The 26,846-nt window shown below is 36.7% G+C and overlaps 1 protein-coding gene across 1 annotated transcript in view; it reads left to right on the top strand.

Moving 5' to 3' along the window:
• The window catches only part of PDSS2 (decaprenyl diphosphate synthase subunit 2), a 318,869-nt gene that overhangs the window by 255,761 nt on the left and 36,262 nt on the right, over nucleotides 1-26,846 (top strand). Inside the window, exons 5-7 of the mRNA XM_044675399.1 lie at nucleotides 1,526-1,699; nucleotides 2,639-2,770; nucleotides 22,089-22,121. Coding sequence (XP_044531334.1) covers nucleotides 1,526-1,699; nucleotides 2,639-2,770; nucleotides 22,089-22,121 — 339 coding nt within the window. The remainder of the gene's footprint in view (nucleotides 1-1,525; nucleotides 1,700-2,638; nucleotides 2,771-22,088; nucleotides 22,122-26,846) is intronic.

Below are 26,846 nucleotides of genomic sequence, written 5' to 3'. Positions count from 1 at the left end.
TTTGGAGTAGTGGAAAAAAACCACAAGATTCGAAGACAGAAGCTCTTTATTTGAATTCTACCTTCTCCATGGATAAGTCACTGTACCTATCCAAGACTCAATTTAATCATCTGTAAAAAGAGAATAATATTTGCACTACCTACCCCCCAGGAAGTATATGAAGAACGTTCTTTTTAAATGCTAAATCACTGTATCAGCATAAGTTATTAGTATTATCCTGCTAAAATAATACTTGTGAAGCAATTGTTACTTTTGTTGTATTATTAATTAAATCTAGCACTGAAATATATTTTTCAATTTTTGGCATTTTAAAATTTTATTTTTTACCTATTACATGTAACAGCAAATTTCCACACAAGTTTTCCTAAGTTATATGATTGAATTTATTTCCCTCCTTCCCTTGCCTTCTCTCTCCTGGTGCTGACAGGTGATTCAATCTGGGTTGTACATGTATTAATATTTAGCACTGAAATACTAACTGAATTTAGAACTAGATCTGATTCATATATTAAAATTTCTCCACTCTTTATAAAAGATTTAACTGAAATATGTTAAGGCCCAGAATATAAAAACATAGCCTCAGAATGCTATAGCTACAAGTAACCTTTTAGACATCCTTTCCTCTGCCATGTTTTTTATATGAGGAAATTGAAGTACAATAAGTGGTAGCATGATCACTTAAACCTAGATATTTATGACTCTAAACCCAGGAACCCAGTAATCTTTCTACTTCTCCAGACTTAAAAAAAAAAATTAAGTGAAGAGCAAGTTGCTTCCTAGACTATATACTTAGTATAAGCTTATTTTCTTATTTGTCTCTTCTGCTCAAAGTAAAAATGATTATTTTTTTAAATTAGAAGAGGGCTCTGGTAGTGAGTTTTAAAGTAAGTTTGTGGTATGTAATTAAGCTTCATATAATAGTTCTTTCTCCTTTGTTTCATGTTGAGTTTTATGATTTTTAGAGTTTATCTGAAAGCACCCAATCACATCTTATAGAGACTCCTTTAGCGTGTCTTAATATAGCATCCGACATTGGTATATCTGTATGAAATAATCTGTGGCTTGTATATTGTGGGATCGTAGGATCATTTTTTTCATGATTCCCCCATCCTTTTCTTTCTCATTGATAGTTGCAGTCTTCTACAAGGTTTTGCATATTGGGGGATACAACAGAACTCTGTCTACAAGGAGAGCAGTCCTGAGTCCGATGTTGCTTCATGGCACTCCAATTTGTTCTGGGATATACATTTAAAGATAATACTTTATGAATATGAAACAGACATTACCACAACATTAATTTCCTTTAGTTTCGTCCTTCTCCATTGTTGTAAGAGAAATGACTGGTTCACTCATTATGCTTGAGGTAAAATCTTAATACTTTTTCTTGTATCATCTACAAGTGAAGGATAACTTGTGTTGTTAGGTTCCCAGTCATATCATTCTTCAAGAATTGAAACAATTGAGCCACTTTAAAAAAAAAAGGGGGGGGGAAGCTTTTTCATCTTGGCTTTTGTTGCATTTTCAGGAAAACTGTATCACAGATGATATCGGAATATCGACTTGGAAGGAGCAGATTTTCCTCTCCCATAGTGCCTTGCTAGCAAAGAGCTGCCAAGCTGCAATGGAATTAGCAAAGCATGATACTGAGGTCCAGGATATGGCATTTCAGTACGGAAAGCACATGTCTATGAGTCATAAGGTATTGGCACACCCTTTTTCTTTATACAGTATTTGAATAACTAAAATGGCATATGGGAAATCTTTTAGTACTTAATGACCTTTTAGGTCTCAAAAATGTTTGGTACGCACTTAAGACTCATCAGTCACTTAATCATTATCTGTTATATAAATAATAGACAATATAGCATAATAGTATGTACTTTTCATTAAAAGCCACCGTTTATTTACACTGTTTGGAAAGCCTTTCTTTTCCACCACCTTAAGTGGCTCCGGACAGAACTGCTGGAAATTATGAATTAATGTGTTAATGTTGCCATTCACAAAATTGGAAGGATATTCCCAAGAAGATGGAAATTTTTGTTATTACTCTTTTATGGCTGCTTGAATATTAGAAATTGAGGAAAGTTAATGAAAGCTTAGAGGTATATTGAGAAAAATGGAAAAGCTTTAGTCCTAATTCTGGTTTTTAATGTGCAAAATAAAACAAATATCCTGAGATTAACTACTGCATGGTTCTTTTTTCTTATATCTGTAATTTCCAATTATATTTAATAGTACATATCTCACAGATGCTTCTCAAACATTTTGCTACAGAAAATAGTTTCATCAGGGGACGGGGGAGAGATCTTTTTCTTGTTATAAAACCAGACAGATTTGAGGAAAAGATTTATAAAATATGTGAAATTTTAACAAGAAGAGATGTTTACCAAATCCTTCCTTCTAATTTTAAAAATAAATAAACGCTGGAAAGTAGTTATAAAGGAAAAAAAAAATCTTCAGATGAATGTGAAGGTTAGTATATTTCAAAACATTTATCTGTAAAATGTTTTCATCTAAAAATTCCTTTCTTTAGTCTTTTTCCATCATAGTAAGGTCTTTTCTTATGACTAAAGTATACTGGTTATAATTGTTTCAGGTTACAATTCTCTGACATAACTCTTTTGTCCGTTTTTTCCAGATAAACTCTGACCTCCAGCCTTTTATTAGAGGGAAATGCGGTGGCTCCATAGCATTTAATTTAAATTCAGCTCCTGTAGTCTTACATCAGGAGTTTCTTGGAAGAGAAACGTGGATTAAACAGATCAGAGAGGTAACCTAAAATTAATTCTATATAGAGTGATGCTAGTCGTGTTTGACTTATTTCAATATATATTTCATGATGGCTTAAAACACTGTCATTCCATTGTATGAGAGCATTGTCAAGGAGCAGGTACAATTTCTTCTTCATAGAAACCTAGATTTTTAATGAATCGAAACATTGTCATTTAAAAGTCAGAAAATTATAATTCTGTATTCTCTTATTATCTAAGTCCCAGAGTACTGCAACACAAGGCTAGTGCCTGTGGTGAATGCTAATTAATTCAGTTTTTTTTTCCAAAGGCTTTCAAAAATTGTGCTATGATAATAGCACCACCCTTTAACTGACTGCAATTTCCCATCTGTAGACTCTAGCACAGGCTGCAGAATTCCAGGAGCTCCGTCTGTCAACTCATTGAGTTATTTTAAAACAAACTAGGACCCTGAGTGAGCTCTGAGGCATTCTGAAAGAAAAAGAGATGGAGGTGGAGGGGGGAGGGTAGAAATCATAGTATTTTGGAGCTGGAAAGGACCTTAAATATCATCTCCTAATGCTCTCACCAATTACTTTGTTGTACCAACAATAGAAATACACATGATCTTTCCCTCTTATCTAAGACAGTATTCGTTTCTGTGGCTTAAAATTCTTGAAGGATTCTTGATGACAGCCAAAAAGATAAAAACACAATCCAGAAATATAGAATATTGTTTGCTCTAATTGTGTTATATTAACATTGTAAGCTAATATTCTTAATTTTTATATTTTCATTGGAAAATAGAGCAAAAGCTTATTAATATTTTTAAATTAAAATAAGCCCATTTTCCCTCATATAGATAATAGATAGCTGTAAATTCCAATATTTCAATTTTTCTATGAAACATGATTTTATTACTATATTACCTGCATATTATCTCCTTTACAAGATGATCTTCATAGAATCTTAGTTTTAGCTATGGAAGAGACCTTCAAAAGCCATCTAGCCTAAGTCCTTTATTTTACAAATATGGAAACTGAGGCCCACAAAAGTGAAATGACTCGGTCATAGACACACAGGTAATAACTAGCAGGGTAGAGATTTGAATCCATGTCCTCTGATTCCATATCCAGCATTCTTTCTTCTGTGCCTTGTTGCTGTGGCCAAAACCATTTTTATCACTTAGTGGTCAACCTTATAGATGAGCTGCTCTGAATTTAGAGAAGCTGATCCTTAGAAGATAATGTTTTCAAAGGTGATGGAAACTGCCTAGGTTTGTACTATGCCACCAAAGCCTTTATTGATTTATAAAATGAGGTGTTTTCACAGAGAGATATTTTCATCAAGATTGTTCAGTGGTATCATGATATAGGACATTTTTCCTATAGGTGCTCCAAATTCTCTGATTTTCAGATGGCATTACACCACTTAAATCAAGTCTCAAGACTCCTCACTGAAATTTATAGTAATGCAACAGATCTGTCTAGCTATATTTGCTTAAGAAAGTGGATGAAAAATATATTACAGGTCCAGATATACAGGTGGACAGTCAACTCATTAAAGCAGATGAAATGACAGGCAGCTAGGTGGCACAGTGGATAGTATGCCCAGCCTGGAGTCAGGAAGACTCTTCTTCCCGAGTTCAAATCTGGCCTCAGACTCTAGCTCAGTTTCATCTGTAAAATGAGCTGGAAAAGTAAATGGCAAAACACTGGTATCTTTATCAAGAAATCCCAATTAGGGGGACGTTAATGCATTGCTGGTGAAGTTGTGAACTGATCCAACCATTCTGGCTGGCAATTTGGAACTTTGCTCAAAGGGCTATAAAAAAATGCCTGTCCTTTGATCCAGCTATACCATTGTTGGGTTTGTACCCCAAAGAGATCATAGATAAACAGACTTGTACGAAAATATTTAAAGCTGTGCTTTTTGTAGTGGCAAAGAACTGGAAAAGGAGGGTATGTCCTTCAATTGGGGAATGGCTGAACAAACTGTGGTATATGCGGGTGATGGAATACTATTGTGCTCAAAGGAATAATAAACTGGAGGAATTCCATGTGAACTGGAAAGACCTCCAGGAACTGATGCAGAGCGAAAGGAGCAGAGCCAGAAGAACACTGTACACAGAGACTGATATACTGTGGTAAAATCGAATGTAATGGGCTCCTGTACCAGCAGCACTGCAATGACACAGGACAGCTCTGAGGGATGTATGGTAAAGATGCTACCCACATTCAGAGGAAGATCTGCAGGAGAGGAAACATAGAAGATAAACAATTGCTTGAACTCATGGGTTGAGGCGGACATGATTGGGGATGTAGAGTCGAAACTACCACACCAGTGCAACTAACAATAATTTGGAAATAGGCCCGGAACAAGGACATATGTTACAACCAGTGGAATTGTGCGTTGGCCATGGGTGGGGGTAGAGCGGGGGGTGAAGGGGAAAGTAGGGGCATAAAGTATGTAAACAGGTTAAAAATGAATATTAATAAATTAAAAAAAAAGAAGAAACCCCAATTAGGGTCACAAAGAGTAGGACATGACTGAAATGACTGAATAACAGTGAAATGCCAGGTAGTCATTTCCAGTGCCTGCAATTAAGGAGGATAGAAAGGGATAGAGATAGGGACCCGACCTGTGCTTTTGTTGGTAAAAGGACACAGGTGAAGGGACTCCTAGTAAAGCAGATTGGACCCTTCTCTGCAATGTAAATGTCTTCAAAAGTTGAGAGCATAGTTACTAGGAATGTAAGTGATTTGACCAGGATTGAGTAGTCATAGTAAGTCTTTCTGGATTTAAGGTCCTCTCAAGATCTACCATACCATAATGCCTCTTGAGCAGATCTAGATAATGTTTAAGAAATATTACCATGCTTTCAGTGATACCAGCAGAGATGACTACTAAAGTACATCTCTGATTGTTTGCTGGTTGTCTCCCCCGTTAGATTATAAGCTCCTTGAAGTGAGGAACTGTCTTTTGCCTCTTTTTATATCTCCAGCACTTAGCACAGTGCCTGGCACATAATAGTTGCTTAATAAATGCTCATTGATTGATTGATTAAGTAATCTGCCAGAGGTCATAAGCATAAATCAAAAGTAATAGCACTGAGGGCAGCTAGGTGACTCAGTAGAGAGGTGGGCCCAGAGATAAGAGGTCCTGGGTTCAAATCTTGCCTCAGACACTTCCTAGCTGTGTGACCCTGAGCAAATCACATAACCCCCATTGCCTAGCCCTTACCACTCTTCAGCTTTGGAACCAAAGCACAGTATTAATTCCAAAATGGAAGGTAAGGGTTTTTTGTTTGTTTGTTTTTTAAAAGAATTAGAGCCACAGTGGATTGAGAGCCAGGCCTAGAAATGGGAAGTCCTGGGTTCAAATCTGGCCTTAGACACTTCCCAGCTGTATGATTCTGAGCAAGTTACTTACCCCCCATTGCCTAGCCCTTACCACTCTTCTGCCTTAGAGCCAATACACAATATTGATTCTAAGATGGAAGGGAAGAGCTTAAAAATAAATAAATTAAAAGTTAATTAAATTAAAAGTTAATTAATTAATTAAGAAAATAGAGCCAGTATTTCAATCCAATTCCAAATATTCTTTCCAGTACACTATATTGGCTCAATGTCAAGGAAATGTATAACTGGAATAGGATTTGAGCCAGGTTATATAATAAAAATAAAAATCAGTAAATAGCCTAGATCTGGTACATTTGTATATCTGTGATACTGAAAGAACAAGAAGGCCCCTATAGCATTGGATAGATGATCTATAGCAGGGGTCGGCAACATATGGCTCTCGAGCCATATCTGGCTCTTTTGAGGGCCAGGTATGGCTCTTTCTGCAGGAGCCATAAAGTCAATTTTTTTTCAGGCAGTGTTACAGGAGCGCACTGTGAGCACTGTACGGCTCTCATGAAATTACATTTTAAAAAATGTGGCGTTTATGGCTCTCACGGCCAAAAAGGTTGCCGACCCCTGGTCTATAGGAAAACACAGACAAGAATTTCACTGAGGTAGGGAATATTCATGCATTTGTGGTTACAGGTCTATTAAAATGCCAAAGTAAAATAATATGTATGTAAGAGTTCTTTAGAGGAGGGTTAACATAGGGACACATTTATCTTTTTTTTTTTTAATCCTTACCTTTCATCTTAGAATCAATACTGTATATTGGTTCCAAGGCAGAATTAGCCATAAGGGCTAGGCAAGGGGGTTTTAAGTGATTTACTCAGGGTCACACAGCTATCTGAGACAAGATTTGAACCTAGGACCTCCTGTCTCTAGACCTGGCTCTCAAGCCACTGAGCCACCTAGTTTCCCCCTTCCATCCCCATCTTTTATCCTTGAGAGTAGAGATTTTTCTTTCTTTTTCATATTTGTATCTCAGACACCTGGCACATTTTCTTCTCTCTGCTATTTCACATCATGAACTCATAATCTCCCATGGGTTCAATTATCATCTCTATGCAAATGATTCCCACATCTCCATATTCAGCCATCATTTCTCGCCTGAGCGCAACTCCTATCACCACCTGCCTTCCATACATCTAGAATTGGATGTCCTTTAGGCATCTCAAACTTACCATGCCCCAAAACTTTTCCCCCAAACCCTCCTTCTTCCCAAGTTTCCTGTTATTCTCCAGGGCACCACCAATACTTCCATTCACCCAAGCTGCAACTTCAGCGTTGTTGTCAGCTTCTCACTCAAACTCACCCCACATATCCAGTCTGTTGTCAAGTTTTGTCCTTTCTCGTCTTCCCTGTCACTCCTCGATTTCCCCTTTTCTCCAGTCACAGAGTCACTACCCATGTACAGGTCTTAAAGAAATCTCACCTTCTTGCCTTAGATTTCTCTCCACTTGAATCCATCCTCCACTCTGCTACCAAAGTGATTTAATTAAAGCTCAATTTAAACTTGTTCAGCAGGTACCTGTAGTGCCACATTGCCTCCAATAGCAAATATTAAATGTTTTGTTTATCTTTTAAAGCCCTTTACAACCTGATCCCTTCCTACTCCCTTCTACACATTCTGCAACCTACTTGTTTCTCCCACTCAACACTCCATTTTCTTACTTTTCCTATTTGTTGTCCTGAAGGCTCTCCCTCCTCACCTCCACCTCCTGGCTTCTCTCATAATCAAATCAAATCCCATCTTCTGCAAGAAGCTTTTCATGCCCTACCCTTCAGGCCCCTTGCTAGTCCTCTCTGAGATTGCAATCCATATCATATACTCGGTCTAGATATTTTCTATATTTATATAGTTATAATTATCTGCTTTCTGCCTCCCCCTGTTTGTCATGAGTTTCTTAAGGAAAGGGATTTTTTTGCCTTTCTAACTTTAGTGCTTAGCCCGGTGTCTGCCACATAGTCCACTGTTAATACATGCTTGATGATTGACTGACTCATTAAACAAATTTTTGCCATTTGATTGTTGTAAAAGAATAGAAAACCTTAGCACAACAATTTTTGCCCTGTTTATATACATTGGAGCCAATCCAACGTTTTTTGGATAGTACCTGAAAAAATTTGTTCTAGAGTCCTCACCATATTTGAGTCAGTTGTCTTTTTCTATTACCCATTGGGATAGTGTGAACCCTACAAGAGAAAGATTAGTGCTAGTTAGATAATTAAGGAAGAAATTGTATTCATGGTGTCCCACTATGCCATCTGAGAAGCCAGAGAGAAATTTTTGTCATCTGGTACTTTTAATCTTGGGCACATCTGCTCTCCACCCTCATCCTCTACACTACTTTTAAAAACAAACAGAATAAAACCCACAAGACTATACCTACCTTATTTTACATAGCACTGTAAGAAGTTGATATTAGGAAAGTTTCAGGTATCAGAGTAACCTTGAAATTGTTTATTTATACATATTTCTTTCCTATTAACACTGTTCTTTCTGTTATAGTGAGTATAGAAATATACAGGAACTTATTTTTAAATGCCAGCCACTTGTAACAATACAAATAGAATATGAGTAACTTACTTTTTGGGAGGTGAAGTCATTAGCTACTTCTTTTTTTGACTCCCAATAAAAGAAAGTGAGCATCTTCAGAGAAGTGCAGGACTCTCTCTCACTGGGAGTACAGGTGCTACTTACTGCAGGTTAGCATCCTAGATTTTGAACGATCTGTCTAGTTTTCTGATTCCATTGTAAGCCACTGCAGAAATGAGAATTATGGGCATGTTGTCTTAGCCATTCCTACAAGTACTGAAATGTCATAGGGGTTCATGACATTTTCACATCATTATAAGTAATCATAAATTTACTAAGTGTGTTACTTCTTATAAATTCTTACAAACAATTTATTTGTTACTAGACATTCTATAACCTATTCTTATGGAAAAATCTAGAAGTATTCTTTTTTAAAAAACTCTTACCTTCTGTCTTAGAATCAGTTATAAAATAGAGAAGCATCAAGGGCTAGGCAATCAGAGTTAAGTGACTTGCCTAGGGTCACATAGTTAGGAAGTGACAGAGTCCATATTTCAACCCAGGACCTCTCATCTCCAGGCCTGGTGTTCTATCCTCTGTGCTACCTAGCTGCCCCCCAAAATGACACCTACTGTGTAACAGGGCCCATGCCAAGCACTGAGGATACAGAAACAAAATTGAAATAATCTCTACTTTCAAGGAGTTTACATTCTATTGAAGGAATCCAATGTGTACACAGAAAAACATATACAAAAAAAATACAAATAAATTTGGAGGAAGGGCACTAACAGTTAGTAGACTCAGGAAAGACCAGGTGTAGGTAGTAACACTTCTAAAGTTTCAGAAATCCAAGGTGAGGGGAAAGCATTCCAGGCATATGGGGGCAGCATCCTCTGACAAGGCGAGGAGGCAAGAGATGGAATATTGTGCACAAGGAGCCAGTGAGCTGGTATGGCAGGACTGAAGCATGCCTGAAAAGGGGGAGTCTGGACAGATTGGCTGCAAACAGATTGAGGAGGGATTTAAATGCCAAAACAGAGAAATTTATATTTTTTCCTGGAAACAATAAGAAGTAACTGAAGGTTTGTGGGCAAATGAGTTATGACCAAACCTGTACTTTAGAGGTATCAATTTGGCAGCCTTCTGGAATTTGGATTAGAGGTTTGAGGCAGATAAACCAATTAGGCTAGTACAAGTGAGAGATGACAAGGGTGGTCGGGGTATGCATAGAGAGGAGAGGATTTATTTGAAGGATGGTGTAGCAGTAGAATCAATAAGACATCACTAATTAGATATGGGGTGTGAGAGAGGCTTAAAAATCAAGAATCAGTCAAAGTGCTGTGTGCCCAGGCACTGTGCTAAGTGCTGAGGATACAAACTAAAATTAAATGGTACCCCACCCCCCTCGGGCTTGCTTCTATCAGAGGAAACAACATGTCTACAATTAGCATAGTCACAGCAAGGAGGATCAGGAAAGTTCTCATGTAGGAGTAGCAGTTTTGAAGGAAACTAGAGATTCTAACAGGAAGAAGCAAGGAGGGAATGCACTCAAGGCACAGAAATAGGAGATGGAACTTCATTTGTAAAAAATAGCAAGAAGGCTAGTTTGGCTGTACTATAGAATAATGGATAAAGCAGAATAAGTATAATAAGATTTAAAATATAGGTTGGAGGTGGCAGCTAGGTGGCTTAGTGGATAGAGAGCCAGGTCTAGAGACAGAAGGTCCTGGGTTCAAATTTAACCTCAGACACTTCCTAGCTATGTTACCCTGGGCAGGTCACTTAATCCCCATTAGCTAGCCCTTACTGCTCTTCTCCCTTGGAATCAATACACAGAATTGATTCTAAGATTGGAAGTAATGAAGAGCCATTAGGGTTTATGACATGGTCACACCTATCCTTCAGGAATATCACTTTGGCAGTTGTGTAGGGGATGGATTGGAGAAGGGACAAATGAGTTAGGAAGATCAATTAGGAGGTTATTACATTAGTCTTTCACAAGACTTATAGCTTCCCTGTACTGTGCAGCCCTTTAAGAAGCAAACACTTTGGTAGTATGGGTAGCAAGATAGTTTATCATCAAGTATGTCTGACTTGTTCTTCATGAGCTAGTGCTGGTTCTTAGTAAAGGCTGCTTCCTTTACCAGGTCCTCAGGAACTATGTCTTTAATGAATATTAGAATTTGGCCAGGAATTGGCTTCACATTCTCATTTCCATAGTGTGAAATATCTACCTTCTTCCCTTTTCTGAAAACTGGTAGAATTGTTCATCTCTAGTCCTCTAGCGCCTCTTCCAATCTCCAGAGGTCACTGCCAAGCCATTCAGTAATCACAACAGAAGTTACCTTGAGATGTATTTGATGCAAATCAGGTGACTTGAATTCATTAAGGGTAGGTAGGTGCTCTCTTAACCATCCCCTTATTTTATCTTTGGCTTCAGTTCCCTAATAAAATTATTTGTGTTCTAGTCTTTTTTTTATCACTCTCCTTAGTTTAAGAAAAAGAAACAAATATTTGAGAATTGGGTTGTTTTGCCTTCTTCCTGTCATCATTTTAGCTATGATGTAAATCCTTTTATTACATATTGATTCTAATCGTATTTATTTTTTACCAGTTACATATAAAAATTTCCATATAAGTTTTATGATCCAAATTGTCTCCCTTCCTCCCATCCCTCCCTGCTCCAGCAATTCAATCTGGATAATACATATATCATCATGCAAAACATATTTCCATATATCTTATTGAGTCTAACCTGGAAAGCATGACCTTCACACACAACAAAAATAGTTGAACTATTTACTGAAAGTATAATGATAGCAGACTTATTATGCTATTACTCCCCTTCATATATTTTTTTAAACCCTTACCTTCCATCTTAGAATCAATACTGTGTATTGGTTCCAGGGTAGAAGAGCAGTAAGAGCTAGGCAGTGGGCATTAAGTGCCCAGAATCATGCAGCTAGGAAGTGTGTGTAAGGCCAGATTTTCCTTTTATGTATTCTTTAGCCAAAGTAGCTTATTTGCTGTCCCTTAAACAGGATTTTCTATCTCCCATCTCAATGCTTTTGTACAAACTTTACCCCAAAACCTAAAATATACTCTCCCTTCACTTCTGATTCTTAGAATCCCTGCTTTCTTTAAAGCTCAACTCAAGAACTATTTTCTACATGAGGTTTTGATCTCTCCAGCTGCTACATCCTCTCTCCCAAAAATTCTCTTCTTTTTATTTCTAGAAATCTTAATAATAATAGCTAGCATCTACATATTGTTTTAAAGTTTACAAAGTACTTTATAGACATCTCATTTTACTCTCACAACAATCCTGAAAGATAAATAATAGTATTATTATTATCTCCATTTTACAGGTAAGGAAACTGAGACTAAAAGAGGTTAAGTGACTTACCCAGAATCACACAGCTAGAAAGTATCTGGGACCACCTCATTATTTCTGTATATACAGTCAATCCTCAGCTTTCTCATTCCGATAAAACAGAAAAAAAGTCAAAAATGCAAATCTTGATACATTGAACCTAAGGGAAATTGGAGGTTAGGTCATTGCAATCACCAAAGACTAATTTTTTGCTAGAAATTGCTGAAAATACACTTTTCTACATATAATTTTAATTATATTTTTCCTATAATTACACATAAAAATTTTTAACATATGTTTTCCGAAATTATAAGATCCAAATTTTCTCTATTCCTCCTCCTTCCCTATCTGAGATAGTAAAAAATTTGATCTGGGTTATACATGTTACATATAATTCTTTATAATAAAACATTAATTTTGACAATATATACTTTTCCTAACATAGTAACCATGAAATAACCCATAAAATGCAGTACACAAAATAAAATTGGTAACATGCACAACATTTTTTCTCACTAGTAACTCCCTAGAATTCTGTGACTTTTTCTGCTAACATCTAAATTAAAAAAAAAATAGCTTCAGACAATATTCACTTTTCATAAGCACTCGAAATCTATAATACCATACAATACCAAAAAAGAATCTTTTTAACTGAAATCTTACCATCCACTGTGTTAGATGAGGGCATTGTACCACATACTATACTGCTATTAACCTCTATGTTGGCCAGCCTCCGAAAACCAAGGAAGTAGCTAGAACTTTAGAAACTACTGTCAGAAAATGCCAAGACTGGCAAGGTCTTGAGATCACCTCCAACATTCTGTCTTGCATAGCTGGTAGATGTTATTATAGATTGTCAAAGATCACCAACTTCAATGCTGGCAGATTCACCAGCAATATCTGCTTCATGTGTCCTTAAGATACTAGCCACTCTCTACAAACTTACACGTATCATGCCTTTCATTTTTTCCTCTATTACACATTGCCACAAATGTGCAGTTGCCAACACGAAAGCAAAAGTGAGGTTATTAATAAAATCACATCAATGCTTGAAATCATGAAAGCTAAACATGAGAACGTTAAAGACTGTACATAATTTCCTTGGTAGAGTTTAAGGCTTTTGAGGACAGTACATGGTAGATGCTGAATAAATGCTCATTGATTAATCCACCCAACCTCTTTAGACAGCAGTCTCATCCTTTCTTTATATTTCTTTTTGCCTCCCAGGAACAGAGCTTTGAAAGAGGGAATACCTAGCTCTTTCTATTGACCTTTTCTCTGGGATTTGGCCCTTTCCATGTTTTTCTATCACCTATCATTTCCTTATATTTACTCTTAGCTATCAGCCATTCTTTATAGAATCACAGAAAGGATTTAGAGCTAAAAGAAACGGGAGCTGTCATCATGTGCAGTTTCATCATTCGATAGATAAGGAAACTGAGGCCCAAAGAGATTAAATGATTTTCCTAGGGTTGTAAAGCTAATAATTGTCTGAAGTGAGATTTAAACCCTGATCTTCCTGATTCCAAATCCAGTACTCTGTCAGTTATACTACAATGTTTTTCTACTTTGTTAGGTCTTTATTAAAAAATTTAGTTCATCTATGAGTTCCCTGTGTAGCTACATGAGTCTGTTTGAAGACGGTTCACCTTTTATTTTTTGGCAGAATAATTTGCCTTTCGATCCATAGCTTCTTCATGTGGCCAATAATGGACTAATTAGATATCAAAGAGCTCACAGCCAAATGGGAAAGAACATAGGCAACAACTGTGTAAGAACAATGTACAGGACAAATGGGAGATAATAAACAGAGGAAAGATACTAGAATTAATGGAATCAGGAAAGACTTTCTATAGATGACTGAATTTGAACTGGGACTTGAGGTAAAGGGAAGGGAAGCCCAGAGGCAGAGGAAAGAGAGCATTTTAAACATGGGGGACCACCAGTGAAAATGCCCCAAACCAGGAGATGGCAAGGAACTCAACATCATTGCATTGTTTATTATTAGTGTATAATTATTGATATACTTGATTATATTGATAATATTGATATATTGATATAATTGATTATTATATAGTGTATAAGACTGGAAAAGTTGAGGGAGAGGGGGAGGTTATAAAGGGATTTGAACACCAAACACAGGATTTTATATGTGGAGCCACTAGAGTTTGTTGAACAGGATACTGACAAGGTCAGACCAATGCTTTAGGAAGATAGTTCTTGCTAACATTCTTCCTACCTGCTGACAACGGAGTGAAGGATGGGCTGGAGTGAGGAGAGCCCTGTGGCGGGCAGAACAACCCGCAGACTATTGCAATAGTCTAGGCATGAAATGATGAGAGTCCATGCCAGGGTGGTGGCAATGCCAGAAGAGAGAAGTAGGCATATGCAAGAGATGTAATAAGAGGTACAATTGGCAAGCCTTAAATTGGATATGAGGTTTTGGGGGGTGGGAGGGTGGGAGACAGTGAGAAGATGAGACTAGCACCTTGATTGTGAACCTGGATGACTGAGAGGGTGGTAATCCTCAGTCCGAGTCTCTACTCTGGCACTAGCTACCTCTGTGACCTTGGATAAGACACCTAAAAGCTCTGAGGTTTCCTCAAAATAAAAATCCCCCCCAAAATGGCTGTCACCCCCATCCTTCCAAATTCAAGCTTTATTTCCTTTTTTTTTTAACCCTTACGTTCCTTCTTAGAATCAATACTGTGTATTGGTTCCAAGGCAGAAAAATGGTAAGGGCTAGGCAATGTGGATTAAATGACTTGCCCAGGGTCACACAGCTAGGAAGTGTCTGAGGTCAGATTTGAACCTAGGACCTCCCATCTCTGGACCTGCCTCTCAATCCACTGAGCCACTCAGCTGCCCCCTTGAGCTTTATTTTTTAAAAACCTGTGCCCCTTTAGCAAACTTTTTTACTTGATTCCACTGCCAGTCTAGCCTTCTATTCGGGGATTTTTGGAGATCCAAGTAGATTCTTTCCTTGCTAAAGTTTTGTTTTCTTTGTTTTTCTTATCTCCTCAAGATTCCAAGATTATAGGTAGCAGGAGAGATGAACTTAAAAATATTTTTTAAAAAAAGTTTTGGTTAAAAAAAATTTTGCTATGTATAGACTAGAAGGCCCTATTACTATTTGGCTCAGAAATTTTTTCCACCTGTCTCCTCCTTTCTCTTCTTTCATTAAGCCTAAGGAAAAGTGAACACTGAAAAGTTAACCATAAGGCAATGAGCCAGTTTCACAATTTCAAAAAATTGATTAACTTCCCTTGAGGAAAGATACATTAAAACCATTTAATCAGCATTTCTGAGGAACAGGCTTGTTCCAGCATTGTGCTCTTGAGCCCTGGCCTTCCCTTGGCTCTTATTGGCTGTCAAAAGTGGAAGAGGAGGCTTAAAAACTCTCAGCAGAGGAAGTCCGCTTTATATTCTGGTAATATCTGTACTAGATACCTGATCACATCAGCAGTATGTAAGGATGTAAGCTTTCAAACCAAAACACAGCTGGCTGCTCTAATTTTAGTCCAACCAGTCTTAGTGTTGTCTTTTAATAGGTCTTTGACCTAAGAATTTTACCCCATATAGGAGTTCTCCAGGAAGGCTTTTGCTGGATGCATTTGGCATTTCCTTCCCTTTTAGACACCTCCGTGCAATCTCTCAAAGAACCAAAATTCTTCTTTAAAAAAAAAATCTTTCAGCGTCATTGTTGATGCACAGATTGTTTATTAAATCTAAGATTTATTTTACGTAAGATAAATTTTTGCCAACATATAGGAAGAAAATCCTTAGGAAAAGTCATCATAGGAGAAAGCCCTGAAATGAACATCTTCTAGGGAAAAAAAAGTACATACCACTTTTATTCAGGAATCTGGCTGTCAGATTGGCCAGGAGGTTAACATAGCTACAGATGATCAATTTCTCAGCTCTCTCTATATTATGGAATATTGCTTTCCTGCTTTTAGAAAAAAACTTCACCAGTCTAGATAACAACAGCTAGAAATTGGAGACAGTTCATTTATGTTACCCAATTCCTCTTTGTTACCAGACATAAAAAAGCATTTGTTTTTTAAGGTAAAAGACCACATTGTACGTCCATTACTTACCAAAATGGGATCTCCTTTTGGTCTGTTGAGACCAGGTATATAAACCTTTGTAATTAATCCCTTTATACATCCTCTTAGTCAAAAGCACTAGTTTTTTTCCCCCTCATTTGTACAGAATATTATTTTACAATGCTGACTACAGCTATTTGAGAGCAGTCTGCAGAGTTATGAACACTAGTACACTACCTTGTCGACTTTGAGATTTTTCAAGATAATGCAGAGATCCAACCACACATTCCCTGTGAACCACTACAGATTGATAAAAAATTACTTGTGTTTCCCATGACCTCAGCTGGCAAGAAGCATTCCAACAAGGGCCCAAAAGATGAGTGAGCCCCTTTAAAAGACCCTTGTAATGAAGCCTCCAGGGAGTCACTATGTGGAGTGAAATTTAAAGTTTCTTTTGTAGATACACACTGTAGGATGAAGAAGCTTAAGACGGCTATCTGTTTAAATGTCCTCCTGTTTTACATTTATTTAATATCGTCCTATTTTGAGCCTCAGTGAGAAAGTTATTTTAATATTATCTTCTTTTTCTAGCAATATATGATGTCTGGCAGATGTCATAAAAAAAGAGAAAAATAAAGCATTTCATCCTCTTTAAAGCTTAGGGAGCTTGTTTAGTTATTCTCATTTCATCACAAAAAATAGCCATAGTCCACATAGAATTCTAGATCTTAGAGAGACATTACAGAGCATATAAATCAACCTTTTTAATTTTAAAAAATGAGGGAACTGAGGCCCAGCAAAAAATAACTTTTGTTTTAAAAATAGTTTTATCAAGCATTTGGTTTTTTTCTCCTCTTCATCCCTCCTTCCCCCTCCCCAGTGTTGGAAGAATACAAAACCATTATAACAGGGCAGATAAGTAGCACATGGATAAAATACCAGGCCTGGAGTCAGGAGGACCTGGGTTCAAATCTGACCTCAGATATTTCCTAGCCATGTGACTCTGGGCAAGTCACTTTAACACCCCCTCACCCCCAAAAAAATTGTATTAAAAGAAATATAGTCAAACAGAACAAATATATACATTGGCAAGGTCTGAAAATGTATGTCCTATTCTGCCTATTAATCCATTACCTCTGTGTTGTGATGTTAATCAATATTATTAATTAATAATAATTAACAATAATATTAGTTAATCAAGATTCTTGGTTGACCATTGACCAAAATTTTTAAGTCTTAGAATTTTCACTTTAGGGAGCTGGGTGGCTCAGTGGATTGAGAGTCAGGCCTAGAGAAGGGAGGTCCTAGGTTCAAATCCAGCCTCAGACACTTCCCAGCTGTGTGACTCTGGGCAAGTCACTTGACCCCCATTGCCCACCCTTACCCCTCTTCCACCTAGGAGCCAATACACAGAAGTTAAGGGTTTAAGGGGGAAAAAAAAAAAAAAAGAAAACTTATGTGGAAAATTGTTATTACATGTTAATTGGTAAAAACAATTTTTTTAAAGAAATATTAAAACAAAGTCAAAAGGCTGAAAAAAATAGAAGAAAATATAAGTATCTCATAACAAAAAAAATTGACTTAGAAGAGATAGAGGGAAAAATTTAAGAATCATTAGACTATCTAAAGGCTTTGACCCTCCCAACCCCCCCAAAAAAGCCTAGACATCCTATTTCAAGAACTCTTAAAAGAAAACTGCCTAGATCTTTTAAAACTTTCAGAGTGCAAAGGGGAAATAGAATCCAGCAATCACCTCTGGAAAGAAACCCCTGACTGATAATTCTCAAGAACATGATAGTGAACATTCAGTTTTCTCATTAAATAAAAAATATTTCAGGTAGGTAGAAAGAATTTGAGCCTCAAGGAGCCAGTCTCACATATGATTTAGCAACCACCACTATAAAGGAATGGAGAACTTGGAATATGATATTCCAGAAGGTAATGGATATGGGTTTATAACCAAAAATAATTTACCCAGCAAAATTGAATATATTGCTACCAGAGGAAAAACCGATATTTAATGAAACAGAAAACTTCCTGATGAAGTATACCCAAGGCAAATATTCCCAATGAAACAACAAGAGCTACAGAGAAACTTTGAAGTAAATACAGAAGTGAAGAGAAGCATAAAAAGGTAAACATGGCTGGATCAAGTACTGGTAGTAGAAGGACCTGACCTCTCAATAAAAGAACTCACTCCTTGTATGTGCCAGGCATTACTATGCACCTTAGGGGTACAAAGAGGAAAAGACACTCCCTGCCCTGAAGGAGCTAACAATCTTAATTAACAAATATGATGAATAAAAATTATGTTCAGATAGGAGAATTTTAGGGTTTCTAATTAGGGAAATGGAACATTTATGGATAATGGCAAGATTATTAATTTTTTTAAAACTTACATTTACCCTCCTGATTAGAGAAATGCAAATCAAAACGACAAAAATACCAACTCACACCTAGAAGATTAGCCAGTATGATAGTAAAGGAAAATAATAAATGTTGGAGGGGATGTGGCAAAATTGGGACACTATATGCATTGCTGGTGGAGTTGTGAATTGATCCAACCATTCTGGATGCCAATTTGGAATTATGTCCAAAGGGCTTTAAAAGAATGTATGCCCTTTGACCCAGCAATACCACTATGTACCCCAAAGGGATAATAAAAAAGAGTTATACAAAAATATTCATACCCGGACTCTTTGTGGTGGCAAAAATTAGAAATATGAGGGAGTGTCCCTCAATTGGGGAATGGCTGAACAAATTACAGTGTGGCTAAATGAATTGTGGTATGTGATGGTGATAGAATACTATTGTGGAATGATTTCAGGAAGAGCTAGAAAGACTTCCATAAACTGATGCAGAATGAAATGAACTGAACCAGTAGAACATTGTACACAGAAAGTAAAACTTTGTAGGATGATCAAATGTAATAGATTTTGCTACTAATAGCAATGCAATGATCCAGGACAATCCCTGAGGGACTTATGAGAGGGAATGCTATCCACATTAAGAGAAAGAACTCTGGGAGTAGAAATGCATGAGAAAAACTTATGAATTATCACAATTTGGGGTTTTGCCTTTAAAAGACTGCTCTGTTGGGGGCAGCTGGGTAGCTCAGTGGAGTGAGAGTCAGGCCTAGAGACGGGAGGTCCTAGGTTCAAACCCGGCCTCAGCCACTTCCCAGCTGTGTGACCCTGGGCAAGTCACTTGACCCCCATTGCCCACCCTTACCAATCTTCCACCTATGAGACAATGCACCGAAGTACAAGGGTTTAAAAAAAAAAAAAAAAGACTGCTCAGTTGCAAAAATGAATACTATGGAAATAGGTATCAAGTGATAACATTTGTATAACCCAATGGAATGGCCTGTCAGCTCCAGGAGGGGGGAGGGAAAAAACATGAATCATGTAAACATAGAAAAATATTTTTTAAAAAATAAATTTGTTAATCTCACGTTTACATAATGCTTTAAGATTTACAAAAGCCATTTAGCAAAAGTAATACAAGAATTTTTAAACATCAGGAAATAAGGTGGACTCCTAAAGCTAAATGACTTGCCCATGGTCACACACCTAAGTATCAGAACCCAGTTTGGACACAAATCTCCTGACTGAATTTACTTCATTCCTCACTGCACCACACTTCCTTATATGTCTAATATGAACACGCTTAATAAGAATCAGGCACTGGTCTTATGAGAACTTTATTTCTTTCCTCTGTGCTCTTCTTTTTTGGGGGGAGGGTGATAACATGATTTGTGAAGACTTTGTAGGTATTTAAATGCATATATTCCCTTACTATTCAAAATTGAAAGTGGGAAGTAGATTCAGTAAGGTGAGATGACATTGATCAAGGTGGATGGGATGAGTCACTTAACCTTCCTATTTCTCATCTGTAAAATGAAAATAATAAAGTTGCCACTGCCTACTTCACAGGGTTGTTGCAAGAAACATGCAAACTTTAAAGTGGTATTCAAGAATAATAATTTTTTTCAGTTTTTAAAATTAGAGTACCCTATTTTTTAATATGGAAATAACTTAAGTATTATTTTTGTTCTCTATTTAGTTCTTACTCCATTTATAGCACATTATTAGAATGTAGAAAATAAATCATTCTTTAAAGTAGAAAAAAGTTATGTTTTTAGCCCATAAAAGATATTTGGTGGCTTAGGGGATTGAAAGCCAAGCCTGGAGATGGTAGGTCCTGGGTTCAAATGTGATCTCAGACATTTCCTAGCTATGTGACCTTGGGCAAGTCCCTTAACCCCCATTGCTTAGCCCTAACTACTAATTCTGCTTTGGAAACNCTGAACTATGTCCTTTCCCATTTGCCCAGCCCCAAAACAGAAAAGTTACCTCTTTTATAAGGATATGTTAGTAGATAGTGTAACCTCTTCCAGAATTCTCCTCTGGTACCTCATCATGGTATAGTAGAAACTCTGAATTCTTAAATATATTGCCAAGAGAGAATTCAATTGCTTCCAAGATGGAAAATATATAGAAAGACTCTCTTGTGAGGGCTGATCCTTGCTAAGTTCAGAGAAGATAATTACCAGATTAACCAGGAGGTAGTGACTTTTTCAGTCACAGGAACTCTCAAAATATGTAGTAGTAAAGAGAGAACCCATGCTGACAATAATCAATGATCCTTCAAGTGTCCAAGTTAGTTTAATAGGAGAAATTATGTCACTTTTCAGAATTTTCATCATTTGAATCAACATTCCAATTTCCTTTCTGCCTATGAGTTGTAAAAACTTGCTGTGAAAACAATTTTCATATCAGATATCCCATTGTCAAGTAAGGTAGATATCAATTGGCACCAGGTTTTTATGCTACTGAAATCTTGAGAAGCATTTAGATTAATTATATTCTTTCATACTTTTCCCCAAGTTGTAATGAAATTAGCAACTGATGTTCCAAAATTTAATAATATTTTTCACTGTTTTCTTAGCAAAAACTGCAAATTATTTTGGGGATGCCGTAGTCTTATGATTCATGAAATTTTTTAATAGCCCCATTGGGTAAATGTTTATTCAGAATCAAAATCTCAGTTGTAGTAAGGAAAGTAAAGAACCTATTTCAGGTGAGATTCAGCCAACAATAAAGGTCACTTTTGTGTGGTTGTCAGTTCATGTGAAGATATTAATGATAACCAGTATTGTCACTGCTATGCCAAAGTGTCACTTTCATTCTCTGCTTTCAGAGTTTTCAAAAGATAATTATGAATTGATGGCAATTTATTATCATTAGTTATGCCTATAGTTGTATTTTATAAAACAAAATATTAGCAATGTTGATGAGAATGGATGGGGAAGGAGAGCTGAGAACATCTTAGAATGTAAATGCTTGAGGCTTACAAATAGCTTATAAATGAATAAACCAAAGCACTGCAGACTTCATAGCTGAAATCCTAAAATACTAAAGTACCCACAGTGTGTATATGCATATTTTTTTTCCTACTCTTGTGACAAAAGAGAAATGTCAGAATTGAGTGATGCTCTTGGTCCTCATGTGCTTTTAGTCCCTGTAGTATTAATGACTTAGCAGAAGACAGAGCAAAAGCTCAATCTGTACAATGTGAAAATACATCCCGAAACATGCCTTTGAAGCTTGAGTTGTAAACAAGTTGTTCTGGGCTGAATTACAGGTGCCAAATGGATATAACTATTGCCTTTAATACACACAAAGTGAATGCTTCACTATTTCTGTGAGTTCTTTGATGTTTATCACATGCTAGAAAATGCTTATTTAAACTGGGTCTGTTGCCTCCTGTAGAGATCTCTAGTTAAATGCTCTGAAGTTCACAGAACCTAATGCATTTAACCTAGATACTGTTTTGTTTTAAATACTAAAGAAGATAGATTCTTAAAATAATCCACTTTAACAACTTTTTAAATGAATGGTTGATGGTTCTTTGGGAAGCAAAGAATGTCACATCATTTTTGATGACTTATTATTCAAAATTTTAATTTGTATATTTTCTTTTTCATTTAAGGCTCAAGAAAAAGGGAGCTTAAACTATTCAAAGGTAAGTAAATTTTATGTTTGAATAGTTGTCTATGTGTTTGTGTGTCTATATAAACATATAAATCTGTGTAGGTTTAATTATTGCTCATAGTTTATTTTGAAATGTGGGAAGAGAAGTACTTGGCACAGAGTAAACATTTTAAAAGTGCTTTTTTCATTAAGTCCTTCATCTTTTAGCATGTTAATAACAGTTTACATAAGAGCACTGAACATGACCAGAAACATTAATATTGCCTACAACTTAGGATGTCTTTTTAAAAAATAATAATAATGTAGGTGATGACAATACCTTTCATTTATATAGAAACAGCTCTGGGAAATAGGCAGGGCAGCGGGTATTAATTTGAATTTTGAGAAAGGTAAGATTCAGAGATTAAAGTGACTTACTCAAGGTTATATATCTGGCAAGCCGATGAGCCGGAGGACTCTCACCCTGGTTTTCAGACCCAGAATCCAGTTTCTTCTGTCTGTACAGTGCTGTCCTTTTTGTCACCATCAAATAATGTGCGTAGATGACCCTATAAAGACTAGACTAAAAGATAGAATCTCTATCTTCAAGGTGTTTGCAAGTGAAAACAGAACACAGCTGATAAGGAATTGTGCTTCTTAGCTCACAGCAGAGAATGATGGACTAGATATGTAGAATTAGGCATATATTTTCAAGTACAACTAAAACGTGAACTTATTTTGTGTGACTATTCTTACTTACAAGAGAGGGCTTTTTTTCTTGCACTGATGGAGGAGTTCCAAAGGGGGAAGAAGGTAAGAGATAGTAATGTCAAAAATAGGAAAGAAAAGAGCATCAACAAATATTATAAAAGTACAGAGAAGAGAGTAGAAGGAAGATCAGAGGGGACACAAACAGGGCAATGTTAGAACTCCCATGTGAAATTTAATATAATATAAAAATCAAATTATACATAGTAGAGATTCATGGTTTCCTATACAATACCTTTGTTCTTTACATAAGAAATTATGTTTACTAAATTCATAACAGTAACAAACATTTTAAAAAAATAAGTTATAAGAAAATAAATATAATGCTTCAGTTGTGGTACACGAATGTTCACCACCTGTTCATGTATTTGTTATAAGACTGTAAGTTCCATGAGGACAGGGATCATATTATTTTTTTTTTCTATTTCCCCAGGCATAGAGCAGGTACTTAAGTGTTTGTTAAGTAAATTCCTCAAGGAACGCACAAAGAAACTGGGCAATTCCTTTTCCAGAGAGATGGCATAGGAATGTGGTTTATACATAAATCTGGAGGGCCTTTTAGTTCTGTGTCATTAGAGATTAGGGAGAAATGAGTGGTCCTAAACATTATAGCAGCTTCAAGTGTTTCACCCAGAGACATATAGGGAGCAAATAACATTATATACTAACTAGAATAAAAATCATACATGACCACATATATCATATTTGGAATTTCAAGGTATTTGCTAAAGGAACAAAATCAGGGAAAAAATATTCCCACTCTTTAAGAAAGACTTCATGGTCGTATGAATCCAAAAGCCATTAAGAGAGATGGAAAGAGGCAGCTAGGTGGCTCAGTGAATTAAGAGTCAGGCCCAGAGACAGGAGGTCCTAGGTTCAAATGTGGCTTCAGACACTTTATAGCTGTGTGACCCTGGGCAAGTCACTTAACCCCTACTGCCTAGCCCTTACTACTCTCCTGCCTTGGAAACAATACACAGTATTGATTTTAAAGCAGAATAGTAAGGGTTTTTAAAAAGGTGGGGGGGATATGGGAGCATAATTAACAGTTCTTTCTAAGGAAAATGGGATTGTATTTGTAATGATTTAAGTTGTGACTATAAGAAAACAAAACTAGAAACAAGAAAAGTAGATGAGAGGGAAGGTGAAAAGGTAAAGGGAAATAACATAAAGAGATACAAAGTAATTTGTAGTAGGTGGGAGAGAGGCACCTTATGTATATTCTCAGAATTTTTTTTCTTCATCCAGAAAGCAATGGAGAAGGAGCAGCTAGGTAGCATTGTAGATAGAGAGCAAGACCTGAAGTTAAGAGGACCTGAGTTCAAATGTGGCCTCAGATACTTTCTAGCAGTGTGACTGTGGGCAAGTCACATAACCCCATTTGCCTAGCCTTTGCCTAAAGTTAGGGTTTTAAAAAAAAGGAACCAATGGGTAATCATTATTGAATAATTAAGAGTAGTGATATTATACCAGGATGGAAGTAGTAATTTTATAGGAAACACATAGGGTTGATTTTAGGAGTTAGATATAGGAGACAGGTAAAAGGAATGCTGTAGTAATCCAATCCATAGATGATCAGGGAGAAATGGAGCAAAAATGGTAGTTATCAGTGACGAAGAGTCAGGGATGATCTCCTATAAGAGGCGATAGACTCCAGATGTTGAAATATGTAGGAATTTGTTTTGCCATACCATGCTTAATGGTTACAAGTTTTCTTTTTCTTTCTTTTTTTTCCTTGGTGGAGAAGATTGGAAAGGAGAGGAGAATAGGGATAAGGCCCAAAACAAAAGAATTTGAAAAGAAAGGAGACTCATTTTTTTTAAATGCACAGAAGAGCACATAGAAAAGGCCAAAAATAATCATAGACTAGCAAGAGGGACAGCTTTGAAAAGTTACATGTTAAGTTGATTATGTATTTTAAGTATACTCTTCTTTTTCTTTTCTACTATGAGTATGGAAATACTCGTGTTATTCGGTGTTTGATAAGGTCAGAATTTTAAAAGAATAAACTTTTAAAAGGAGTCATGGATGATTCTTAGATTGCAAACCTGGGTGACTAGAAGAATAATACCCCAAATAGAAAGAAGGAGGTTACAAGGAAGAATGGATTTACAGGAAAAGATAATGAGTTCTGTTTGAAAGTCTGCGAGAAATTCTAGTTCATAATGTCCACCATGTTAGTTGGTGATGTGGGACTGAAGCTCAAGACATAGATCAGGGTTGTGTATGTAGATATGGGAATCATCTACAGAGAGGTGATAACTGAACCCATAACATTCTTCTTGTCTAGACTTGTGATTTCATCAGGGTGGACCTTTGTCCTCCTACTATGCCCTCCATTAATACAAGTCAAGTCAGTAAGCATGTATTACGTGCCTACTTTGTACCAGGCACTGCCCTAAGCACTAAGAACAGCCAAAAAAGAGGTCCTTCTTTTAAGGATCTCCTAGTCAAATGGAGAAAATAACACACATACAACTATATAACAAACAATATAGAGTAAAGTAGAAATCATTTCACAGGAAAAATAATAGGATTAAGGAGAACTGGGAAAGACTTCTTGTGGAACATAGGACTTTAGCTGAAACTTGAAGGAAGCCAAAGAGGCTAGGAAATTGAGATGAGTAGAGAAAGAGTTCTAGACCTGAGGGGACAGCCAGTAAAAAGGCAAGCTATCTACAGATAAGACTGTCTTATTCCAGGAGCAGCAAGGAGACCAGTGTCATTGAATTTTTGAGTATTTGAGGGGAGGGAAGGTCAAGAAGCCTGGAAAAGTAGGAAGAGGTAGGTTAGGAAGGGCTTCAAAAGCCAAACAGAGGCTTTTGTATTTGAAACTGTAGGTAATGGGAAGCTACTGGGTTTATTGAATAGCGAGAGTAAAATGGTCAGACTTGACAAAAAATATGTTTGGCAGCTGAGTGGACTGGAGTGGAGTGGTAAGGACTTGAAGAAGAGTGACCAACTAGCAGGTTACTTCAGTAGTCCAGGTGTGAAGTAATGAGGGAGTCTACACAGTGACAGCTGTGCAAGTGGAGAGAAGGCAATTTATAGTAGAGATGATATGACAATAAAAATGACAAAACTTGACAACTGATTTGATATATGGGTTGAGAGAGAATGAGGACTTGAACATGAAACCCTGGGTTTCTGTGTGATTGGGAGAATGCTGGTACCTTGGCGGTATTAGAGAATTTAGAATGAGAGAAAGGTTTGAGGGAAAAGGTAACGAGATCAATTTTGGACAAACTGAATTTAAGATGTATAACACATCCAGTCAAATAGTTAAAGATACAAGAATGGAGGTCAGCAGAGAGGTTAGGCTTGGACAAATAAATCTGTTAATTAGCTACATAGAAAAATGATAGTTGAATCCATCAATGCTAATAAAATCACCAAGTGAAATAAATAGTATAGAGGGAGAAGAGAAGAGGATCCAGAATAGAGCCTTGGGGGATACCCAAGGATAATAATGTGGATGAAGATCCAACAAATGAAAACAGAAAAGGTCCAACATGTAGAAGGAGGAGAACCAAGAGAGAACAATGACACAAAAAACTAGAATGAAGAGAATATTAAGGAAAAAGAAGGCAATAGATAATGTCAGTAAAAGGTCAAAGAAAAAGGTCATTGAATTTAGCCTTTTCTATTGCCAAGAGATTCTCTTGAATTTTCATACCAAGAAATTGTCGGTAACTTTATAGAAAGCAGTCTCAATTTAATGTTGAGGTCAGAAGCCAAATCAGCAACTCATCTATAACTTTTAGTCTGAAGGATCATCTTGAGAAACTGAGTGGTAAAGGAACTTGCCTACTAAAAGCAAGTTCTCTTCTTCTCTTCTCCCTCTATACTATTTCACTTGGTGATCTTATTAGCATTTCTCGTGTGTGACAAAAGCAGAGCTTAAACCTAGGTTTCCTGACTCTAACGCCTTTCCTCTCTCCATAACACCATCCTGCCTCTCCATTGATGATGATAATAAATATGATCTGCATCAGACTTACAGACATGT

The sequence above is a fragment of the Gracilinanus agilis genome, chromosome 4 (assembly GCF_016433145.1).
Source record: "Gracilinanus agilis isolate LMUSP501 chromosome 4, AgileGrace, whole genome shotgun sequence".
Classification (NCBI taxonomy): domain Eukaryota; kingdom Metazoa; phylum Chordata; class Mammalia; order Didelphimorphia; family Didelphidae; genus Gracilinanus; species Gracilinanus agilis.
This window is presented reverse-complemented; position numbering and strand designations above follow the sequence as displayed.